The following is an 11,613-nucleotide window of genomic DNA, read 5'->3' on the forward strand; positions in this document are numbered from 1 at the left end:
AGAGAGAGAGAGAGAGAGAGAGAGAGAGAGAGACACACACACACACACTGGACTATGTTGTTAAAAAAAAAAAACATGCATACAAATTAATGTGTGTAAGAAAGGTGTTCCTTTGATTCTAGCATCACAAAGCTCTAGCAGTAAATAACTAAAGTAATAAATAGGTATTGAAAGCTACAACCGATGAAAGCTTTTAAGATCGAAAATCATCTTCTAAAAGACTTATACATGGAATTCTACAAAAAGGGTTAAAAATGGTGAATTCAACTAGCATTTGTCCCTGAATGATAGAAAGCATATTTATTAATGGTTTGTGAGTGTGGAAATACAGAGATACAGCAGACTTAATTAAAAAAAAAAAAAAAAAAAAAAAAAAAAAAGGAGAGCAACCAGGATTTGCTTGCAGATCTGGTTCCTAGAAAGCAGGCTCGAAACCTTGGTTATACACTCCTTTCCTCATTAAAAATTGCTAAAGCAACAAACAAAAAAATCCCAAACAGAAACCAAGTGTTTATAGTTATACAAACAAAGTCAGACCTATCAGAAGCTTTTTAAACTGCATTATAATTGTAACTGCAGTTGCAGTTTGTCATAAAACTTATTTTTTTGTAGTAGAATAGTGGCACACTTATCTGGTTATACTTGCAATACACTGTGGCAGCCATGAATATTAAATCAATAAAAAAAAGTACAAATTAAAATAATTGAAAAATATTTCACGGATTAGTTTAGTTACATAATCCCTGCCTTCAGCAAGAAGAAAATAGGTCAGTTGAAGATGCCTTACCCAAATAAGAATTTACCTTTGTAAAACTTCTTAAAACTACTGGTGGTGATGTGATTTCTATGGCTAAGGCAGCAATTATTCACGTCAAATTGATTTGGAGTATCAATATAAAATACCTTTTTTTTTGCTTAATACAGTCGTCTGAGTATCATAATGAATGTGAGGATACCTGAAGGACTTCCTCCAATCGATCTCTCTCTGCAGAAAGGAGCTCGGTGTCAGTGTTGCAGGTCTGAATAATTCTGTCCCTCTCCTCCAGCTCACTCTGAAGCACATGCTGGTCTTCCTCTCGTGCTTTCTGAGAGATGTGCAAAGCATTCTGCAAATCAGCAATTCTCTGCTGCATTTCTTCATTTTGCGCTTGAAAACATAAACAGTAAAACACACAATTCAGGGCAAGTTATACAAGGTCAGTCAAGTTCAAACATGTGCTTTATCAAAGTGCAATATTTAATAACTTCCTGTTTCTAAGAGACTGCGTACATTAATTACCTTGGATTATTTTTTACATTTTCTTTATGCCTATTTACAAAAAAATAGTCATAAAGGGACAGTGTGCACTTTTTGATTTAAAAAAAAATGACATCTTGAAATATTCACATGCGTTCCTTACCAAACGCGTGCAGACTCTGGCCGAGGGGTAATAAGATAATTAACAACTAGTTAATCCCTCGGCCAGAGTATATAAACCTGCAGCTCTCTGCACTCGGGGTTGAGTGTAGAGAGGAGAGTACGGGAGAGCGGAGAGAGAGAGCGCGAGAACATATAAAATTAACAATTGCTATATTTAAACAAATATACTTGTTTCTATTTGTTTGGCCATCGCGCCTTTTTGTTTTGTGTTTTGTTCATTGTTTAAATCTTTTTTTTATTTGATTAATTAAATACGCTGAACGCAATAGCATTCAGCTTCACCCGCCCATCCACTGTTGTTTGGTTTCTGTACTTCCTGGTCCGTGACGTCATCACACATCACCACTGCGAGCCAGACTGTCACACACAATTGTAAACTCTTCAGTTCATTTGAGGTTATGTATGAGCAGATCTAGATCAGGTACACATTCTTCAAAAATGTGTGTTCTTCCTCTATTGTTGTTTCTGTCTGCATCATTATTTACCAGGCTTATTACCCAATATCTTTTTTCAACCTCTGAAAAAGCTACATTGAGACAGGTTTTAGAAAAAAAAAATAATAATAAAAAACACTAGGGATGGGCAACTGTAATTTCTACCCTCTTTGCAGTTGTGTGATTATTAAATATAAAATTGTGACAGGGTCACCCCTGCCCCGGGGTGTATTTTGGTTTACTGTATATAGTGTGGTTTATGTAGCACGGGTGATTTAAAATCTATGTTGGTATGTGGGCACGGTGATGTCACAATTAGTTCACGTGCAGATTGTGCTGGGGCCAGATTGAATGATTAGCAATTGAGTCCCGGCACAGTTGTACTTAAGAGTCACGAATTTCTCACTCGGGGTTTGGGTGGTCAGATGTGGACCGAGAGAGCGAGACAGTAAGTGCCAAGGCTGGATCCTCCAGCAAAGGCAGTTCTTGCAGCGGTGCGGTGCACTCCGGAAGTGGCGGTGGCGCTGGAAGTGGTAATGATGCCCTCAGCGTGGGGCACTCCGGCAGTAGCGGCTGCGCTGCGTATTCCGGCAGTGCAACTACTGCGGGTGGAGGTGGTCTCCTCACTCTCCCCCTTCTTTGTAGCTGGCGGTTCCCTACTCATGAGCTCCGGCCCCAGAACTTCCGGTAGCGCAACTGCTGTTGCTGGACATAAAGCCCCAGGTGATGACAAGTAGGCATCCCTGGGCGATGGCGAGCAGGCCTCCCTGGGCGATGGTGATGGCGAGCAGGCCTCCCCGGGCGATGGCTAACTGGCCTCCCCAGGCCATGGCAAGAAAACCTCCACGGGCCATGGCAAGCAGGCTTCCACAGGCATCGCAGCCTGGGGTGTTGCAGGCTTGGCAGCCCTAGGTTGTGCAGACTTTTTTAAGGACAGGGCAGGAGTTGACCCTTGGGAGGCGACAGCAGGAGCTGACCCTGGGGAGGAGGTGGGAGCAACAGGTGGTCTCCCTCTAGCGGCAGAGGCGGGAGCAGCGGGCAGTCTCCCTCCATCACTGGGGATCAGTGTGGCTCTCCCTCGGTCATGAGAGACTGGTGCGGCTCTCCCTCGGTCGCTGGGGACTGGTGCGGCTCTCCCTCGGTCACTGGGGACTGGTGCGGCTGTCCTCTGGGCTCTGGCGTGGACGTGCCTACTGCCCGTGGAGCTAGAGTAAGCATAGCTCCTCCCGATGGGATCAGAAACTGTGCGGGCATTCCCATATCTGCAGCTACGGCATGTGAGGCAGGTGTCCTGGTCTGTCTGTGGCGATGGTACAACCTTCAGGCAGATCCACTCCTCCGTTGACTCCACCTCACCCCGATTGAAAAGGGGGTCTTCCCAGGGGCATATGTCCATGAGGTGCCCATACCCAGGCATGCAAGGCTCCACGGAGCCCCTTCGGCTTCCAACTGCTGCTGATGTTCATGCCACCTCTGTATGTATTCATCCACCTCCATTTTCTCCATTCTTCACCCACAAAAAAAAAATTAAAAAAATAAAACAAAGTGTACCCACAGTACTTCTCCTGGCCCGAGTCTATGAAGGTGCTGTTTCCCACTTCTGAACACCATATGTCACAGACAGCTTGTGTGATGACGTCACAGACCAGGAAATGCAGAGACACAGTCTGGTTCGAGTGAAGTGTTGTTGCGCGTGTTTATTGTAAATAAACTAAACAAACAAAACACTTCTCACAAAAGTAAACGGCACGTTAGTCAAAACAAACAAACAGAAAACAAAGCAAACACTAAATCAAACAAGTAGCAATTGTTTATATTTACTTAGTACTTAGTAAACACCCAACCCTGAGTCAGAAATCCACATAAATCTACAAATTTAATAGTTGATTATTAATTTCCAAAATCAAAGTTTTATATGAGACAGAAAGTAAAGCTGCACACCCCTGATCATTTTTCACATCCATCTCAAAGAAAGGACATTAGCTAGTAAGCCTGGTAGTTAATGAAGCAGAAACATCAATACAGAATTATAGAGAACATAAAAGAAAATTATACAGGCAAGAAACTGAAGGTTGCGAAAATGTGGATGGTATAAATCGCTTTAGCAAACTGTACACTTAATCCTGCTCAATTGGCCAAGTGCACTGGACCTTGACAATAATTAATGAGTAAGGCTTACAATACTGTTAAATTAATAAAGACTTTCTTGCCCAAGGCTAACTTGAAGGCAAGCAATTTCATTGTGTTGGGTGCCATACTAATGTTTGCTCATAAAATGCCAACTACAGTCAAAGCTAGCAGTTTCAATCCAAAGACACTCACTAAAATGTTTGCTTTTGGAGATTTATATTATTTAGTTTATTGCTGCTATACTGTAATACAGTTGGGATTTGGGCTGGATTTAAAAAGGCCAGAAAAACAATGATTAGAAACAACTATTAAAAAAAAAAAAGTGTATGACCTTTATATATGATCTTTACTGTTCCCAAATAAGTTTTCCCAAATGAACAGCAGGTCAGGGTCAATTAGCATGATGAATTTCATGAGGATTATGTTGTGTAAATACTTTTCTATAGTTCAAGTTTTTTTTCTTGTTTGTGCCCGAGTTAGAAGTAGGGCTTGAAGTTTTTCGGTTTTAACCAATAACCGAAAAAAATCACCCCCCGAAGACCTATTTAGAAGATTCATTTTTTATTTTTTTGGGGGGGTTTCAGAAGGCAGGCAGTGTGCAAAGACATTGCTGATGACCAATCATCAATTCTGTGCACTACGTAATACACATCGTAATACGCATCACTTGCTTAGCAACGGGCTTAACGACCATGAACACAAACAAACCAGCAACATGGCGTTAGGGTTTCATTCAGTGATGAACCGAAAAAGTTACTGTAAATATAAAACTCCTGTAGAGTTATGTTTCTACTAATGCATAATAAAGTTTCTTGTGTCAATGACTGCCTAATTATTACTACTATCATTATTACTATTATTATTATTAATATTATTATTATAGCTACAGAAATATCAAACCTTAAATCGGAGTACCATGAGGTTTAATCTTAGGAAAAAATGTAATTCTTGTATGTTTAGAATAATTACTACAGTATGCTATTGTCATATGATGGGGTGGGCAGAAAAAAAAAGAAAATATGAACTGTAGTGTGATCGATACGCGGGAGGTAATGGCGGTAATTTCTGATATTTAAGGAGGCAGTGTGGTCCAGTGGTTAAAGTCCAGGGCTTGTAACCAGAAGGTCACTGGTTCAAATCCCACCACTGCTGCTGACTAACTCACCGTGTGACCCTGAGCAAGTCACTTAACCTCCTTGTGCGCCATCCTGCGGATGAGATGTTAAATCAATGTCCTATTGTAAGTACCTCTGCATATTATGCACAGTTCACAGCCTGCCACTGTAAAGCTCTGTGTGATGGTGGTCCACTATGAAAGGCACTATATAAAAATTAAGATATTATTATTATTATTATTATAATAATATAAGGCTTGTAGGGAACTTGGTCCAGATTACATTCCTGAGCTGGTGATGTCATACACTCTGGGTCGCTCTCTGCGTTTCTCTAACTCAGGTAGCTCTCTGTTTCTTCCTTCCTCCGCATCTCTATGGGTGGAAGAGTTTTTTCTAATTATGCGCCCAGACTCTGGAACTCACTCCCTGAGAATATCCGCCAGAACAGCTCGCTTCTGATTTTTAAAAGCAGGTTAAAAATGTTCCTTTTTGATATGGCTTATTCTTGAATGTACTGCGCTTTGTGATAACTCTTTCAGGTTGTGAAAGGCGCGATATAAAAACCAATTGCATTGTATTGTAACATTAAATCTGTTACTTCTCACAATTCTCTGATTCAAATTGCTCCAGAGTTCTATATTGACGGAATCCTAATGTGGGCATCCTCACTTCAACACAGTAAGTTAATGTTTGTATATGTATTAGTGAAATGTACATTCAATGTATTATAGAAAATGAAAATGTATGTGTTTGAGTGGTGTTTATTTTTAATAACCGAAAAAAAAAAAAAAATTATTTTGCCAAACAATAAAAAACGATAACCCCCGAACTGAACAAAAAATGAAAATCGAAAAATCCAAGCCCTCATTATAAGTTATGTGTCACATACACATTCGCTTTACCTTTCAATTGTTCTTTCACTTGATACAAATTTGCCATCCTTTCCTCTGCAGTGCATTTTTCCAGCCCAGCATCCTTCCTCACCAGTGCAATCTCATACTCCACATTCTGCCGTATAGCCTCCCCTTTCTCAAGCTGAGCTCTTAACTTGGCCACCTGACTTTCATATCTTGAAATCTGCAAATACAATTACAACAGCGCCAGAGACATAGTTTTAAATCCATTTGAAAAACTAAAATTTCAGTAAACATTTTCATTTTGTAAGAAATATTTGTGCAAAGATTAATCAAATTAGGGCAAGGCTGTAAGCCAGCCAAAGCTTTCCTTAGCCCCAAAAAAGTGGCCAGAATGTTAGTTATAAATACAGTAATTGCAATGCTATTGAGTGGTCTTATAAAGAATCATCACAATTCAATAGCAGTTATCAACATAAATTATTTATGTGGACATTTATACAGCTGTCTATACTACAATCAGTTGCTCAGGGTCATTTTTTATCAAATTTTAGCAAGAAATATTTATTTATCTTTTTAATGTTGTAATCAAAGGTGTATTTAAAAAAAATGTTATGCAACACATTTTCTATGACATTTTGCCCCTGGCTAGATGTTCATCCCTGTTATGTCCCACCCCAGCGCAGGGTCACTTCTTGCAACATTTACAGAACTGCTTAATATGAAATACTTAAGGAATGACTTCACTTCACAACCCCGCCCTTCTTTTTCTGTTCCATCAAAAATTGAAGTTTAATGCATTCTATCAACTCAAATTTTTGTATGCAAAAAAAAGTGTACTGCAGAAGAAGAAAATTAATGAAAAAACGGAATGAATCCCTTATAGGGGTAGACCTAATTATGCAATTTACCTCTTCATTGTACTTGGTAATGATGTCCAGCTTCTCCTTTTCAGATCTGTTGAGTTTCCATCTCAAATCTTCCTCTGTATCAAAACTACTTCCTTCAGATTTCTGTGAGTGTTCACGTTCCTTCTGGAGGTGAACAATGATCTCTTGCAGCCTGTGGAAAATAAGGAAACGTGTATCATCAACACATCAAGATTTTAAAGCCTTTAATAGATTTGTTTTATTTCTCATACAATTTTATGATTTTTATATTCAGATTCCTGTTGCTCCAAGATTGAATTTGTATTGTTTTTACCTGGCTCCTGCTTAATTTTGCTCTGAGTTTGAGCTTGGTGGTAGGGATGGGAATGTCCATATGCTGTCCTATGCTGTTCATGTAGCTCATGTAGCTCAGTCTTTTCTTGCAAACCACAGCAGTTTAAGTATAATTATATCATGACTGCGACAATACCGCATTGTATTACATCTCTTTTTTTTGTAAAATACTTCTATTTTGTAGTCTCTTGTATTAATTACATTGAATAATTAAATATAGTTTTACTGTGTGCAATGGTGCATTCTAACCACTTCCTTTACCCATTGCTACAGTACTTGTATCACCCTGCACTTTTAAGAACGTGTTTTTTATGTGTCAGGAGCTTGAGTAATTCATAGCCATGAAGAAATAATTTTCATATTTACTTATAGTAATACGCTGGGCTGCAGCGGCAGGCTTTGCGTGGCAAATGGGTCTGTTCAGACCACTTATATTTGTTCCAATACAAGATAGATTACTTGAATAAACGACTGCACGTGCCCATCCTTACTTGGTGGAAGATCCTCCGTGCTTGGACTGAACAGCCTTTCACATTATATTCAAATGATATCCCTACAGCTACAGCCAAAAGCTTTGCTTCACCCTATAGAAGTAACTCGAGTAATTTTGCTTCATAAAGTTGAATGAAACCTGCTGAATATTGTTACGTTAACATATTGAATTGCAAACAGCTTTGTAGTTTTCATTATACTTAACGAAAAATTACAATACTGTACTACTGTTATGGCTTCCAGTACATGTTGATGATATCTTTGATCATATGATGTTAAATAAATATCTAAATGATTAAATAAATATCTAAAATAATAAATATCTAAATGATGTACATATATATATATATATATGTATATATGTATATATATATATATATATATATATATATATATATATATATATATATATATATATATATATATATTTGGTCATAAACTTTTGGCCATAGCTGTATATGACCTTTCAACTCTGTCAGCCCTGCCTACTCCCTCTTTACTATATGACTGTGCAAGCAGGTGCATGGGCTTATACTGGGGTATACTGTTTTCTGAGAAAATACAGTTAATCATGGTTTCATATATAAACCTGTCTACCTGTCTCCTAGTATAAGTGCCCCCATGGTTGAAGTGTAAATGCAAGATGTGGGGTATGATATCTTTATACTGTATGCTTTACTACACATCAACAGGATACATTTTGATAGATACATTGATAAAAAAACACAACATTGTAAGCCTTGTAACTACATTTCTAATAGATTTTTCATGCTCTTATCTCTCATATAAGCTCACTCCTTTGACATATGTGCACCTATTATATGGTATATACATGTAGTAGGTGGAGCTTGCAGGGTTGAAAGGTCATACTGTCATATGACTTGAATGGCTTGAGGAAGGCCAGGCACTTGGGATCTCCAATGAATGTCCAAACCAGGTAAAGGCAGACTACTATATAGAAAAATTATAACTGGATGAACAGTCAGGGCCACTCAGAATGACTGCAAACATCATATAACAGCAAGGACAGTGTTTTAATATACGGTGTAGTATATGAAATATTGGCATAAAAATAAAGGGGGGGGGGGGGGGGTTATCACTTCTTTAGGTGGGGTGCCCCACATATATATTTTTTTTTTTCATAATTAGGATAGTTTCCTTATGTTGAAAATGTATAGATGATTCCTGTAAAATGGTCTGTTTAATATCAGTCAATCCCCTTTTTAAATTTCTGTTAGAGCTACTGTAACAGGGCTTCAAATGTAACTATAAAGTTGTAATGTTGTAAATATAAGCAGTAATGTGTATTTGGCAATAATTAATAATTGACAATAATGAAATCCCTGTATTGAATTTACAGCATCTTTAAATGGCATCTTAAAATATGTGGTGTGACATACTGTACAAACTGTGAGTTAACATTCTGTAATTGAATTTTGAATATGGTACCTTGCAATTTCATCAGCAGAGCTCTTTCCAGATGAAGCTGCACTTGTTTTCTGTGACTCCCGCATACTGTGCTTAGAATCTCTGTACTTGGATGTTGTTGACCTATGAAGGTCTTGTTTTCTTAATGTTGCTCGGGACTCTCCAGCAGACATGGCCTTAATTTTTCAGGCGAGCACTCCTACAGAAGGGGGTGAACAAGAAGTAGACTACACATTCGTTTTACATATTAATAACTTAATCAACCTATACCCAGATGGCTATCTTATAATACCCTTGGTGTCGCAGATCTATTGGCAATCTTATTTGATCTCTATTTAAACTTTTCCCAAACTACCTTTACAAGTTGATATACAATACTGTATTTTCTATATAAATGTTGGACATGCTAAGCTGCAGAAAAAATGTTCATAGAAAAAACAGAGGATTATGTTTTCCATATATCTTTTGTCTGACACTTCCAGAGAAATGATTTAACTTGCTTCTTACATCATGTTCGTTACTAAAAAAAAACAACAACAAAAAAGGATTCTCGCAATTCGTACTGTGTACATTGATTTGTATTAACGTTACTCAAACATATATATCCTTCTTTCATATGATACCGAAACGGCAACTTCACAAAAACTGACTGGTTCTATTTTTAACCAAATGCACGTACCATTATTCGTCGCTGAAAACTGAAATGACAGTAATTTCTGATATTATTGCACACACAATTAATAAGCTCTATGTACTGTATGTACCACACACGTATTCAGTGAGAACGAAACACTGTCATTTACAGCGTACACTGCTTCTTTAATAAATCCACCAGTTTCTGTTTTGTTTACAGCAGGGTATTATTTTTTTAAATCAAAAGAAAATCAGCGAACTTGTTAACTTACCAGCTCGATCCGAGTCAGTTTAAAACTGACGCCATGTTTCGTATTCCTAGTTTACAACGGTAACTTCCGCCAGCATTCTGCGCTATTGATTGGTCAACAGAAAAATGTGATGCAGTTAAAAGGAATAATAACAACACCGTCCCTCTGAGCCAGAGAATTCTACTGCCCGCTACGGCGCCAGAAAGCAGACAAGTGCCGCTTCTGCACAGCTTAGTTGGCGCGCAGGCGTTAACATCTTAAATAGTACTAGTGAAACCAGAGATTGTGTTCCCGGTTATCCACCGTGGGCAAATTGTGTATGTAATACATTTATTATGAAGTGGTCAATTTGCTTACGATTTGCCAATAGGAAACAAAATATATAAGGTATATTTTGAATAATAGGCCTATGTGTAAATCACAACAGGAAAAATGTATTTTCTCCATGGGGGATGAATTTCTGAAGGTGGTTTTAGAAATGAACACAAGGAGTGGGCAACTGTCATTTGTGACTATGGCAACTGTGAGTTAGTAAATAGAAAATCCTCATTAAAAAAATCACACTTACACTGGGGACATCATCCATAACTATTAAGCACTCTATTGTGCTGAATTATGAAACACTTCAGATAGGCAACAGAATTGTTATTGCTGGAATAGTAAGCATGGTATAATAATATACACAGAAAGAATAATAGATTAGTAGTTTTCCTGTGCAAGGTAACTGCAACAGCAGATTACTGAATGTTTAAATTTAGTGCCGTAACTGTAAAAAAAAAAAAAAAAAAGGACTGTTCACTCCTGTCAGACACCACAAATCAAAACAGTTGAGCGAAGGAGATGATCGAATGCGAGCGATTGCCATGTTGGAAATGGGCGCTAGGCAAGTTGTTGTTGCTCAGACGTTGGGCAGTCTATGATTAGCAGATTGTGGGCGGAGTACAGACAGACTGGTCGGACAGCCCATAGATCTCTAAGCGGGCAGCCAAAAGTGATCAATGGTAGAAAGGATAGAAGACTCATCAATTTAGCCTTTAGAAATTGCACTAGAAATGCAATTCAACTCTGTCAAGATGCTGGCTATAATATATCAACCCAGACCATTGTTTGTCAGGCTTGACTTCAGTGGTGCCATGGTTAGGGTTAGGGTTGGGGTTAGGGTTTGGGTTAATGTCTTGTGGTCTGGTAAATCAAAGTCTCATCTCAACTTCAAACATGGGACGATTCATTTTTGGCACCGTTGCGGAAACGTCACTGACTGCAACATGGTACCCCGCAATAGGTATAGAGGAGGGTCGGTTATGGTGTGGGCTGGGATCACCACAACCGGAAATAAGAGCTGCACATCCTGAAACGGAGTATCACACTATCAGACCAGTGTAGCTGTCCCATTTGCACAGCACCATGGGCGTGGTTTCATCCTCATGGACGACAACGCTAGACCACATCGGGCTCGGGTGGTAACTGATTTCCTCCAGCAGCACCAAATCAATCATTTACCATGGCCTTTGATGTGCCCCGACCTAAACCATATAGAAAACCCCTGGGACACCCTGGGTAGACATCTGCGAGCCTGACCTTACACTCCCAGCAACATCCAACAGTGGGCTTTGTCCCTGCAGGAAGAATGAAA

General features: G+C 38.8%; 1 protein-coding gene across 3 annotated transcripts in view; it reads right to left on the reverse strand.

The window, feature by feature from the left end:
* LOC117963566 (coiled-coil domain-containing protein 171-like) overlaps positions 1-10,197 on the reverse strand; it is a 167,968-nt gene extending 157,771 nt beyond the window's left edge. For 2 of the 3 annotated variants that reach the window (XM_059031740.1, XM_059031750.1), the window contains exons 1-5: positions 10,002-10,197; positions 9,118-9,295; positions 6,865-7,015; positions 6,002-6,176; positions 957-1,147 (exon numbers count right to left, since the gene is read on the reverse strand). In XM_059031740.1, coding sequence (XP_058887723.1) covers positions 957-1,147; positions 6,002-6,176; positions 6,865-7,015; positions 9,118-9,269 — 669 coding nt within the window. In that variant the 5' untranslated portion in view covers positions 9,270-9,295; positions 10,002-10,197. Of the gene's footprint in view, positions 1-956; positions 1,148-6,001; positions 6,177-6,864; positions 7,016-9,117; positions 9,296-9,775; positions 9,877-10,001 lie in introns of those variants that run through there. The other variant, XM_059031749.1, reaches the window with a different exon arrangement.
* Between the last annotated feature and the right edge of the window lie 1,416 nt (positions 10,198-11,613).

This window comes from Acipenser ruthenus, chromosome 1 (assembly GCF_902713425.1).
Source record: "Acipenser ruthenus chromosome 1, fAciRut3.2 maternal haplotype, whole genome shotgun sequence".
Classification (NCBI taxonomy): Eukaryota; Metazoa; Chordata; class Actinopteri; order Acipenseriformes; family Acipenseridae; genus Acipenser; species Acipenser ruthenus.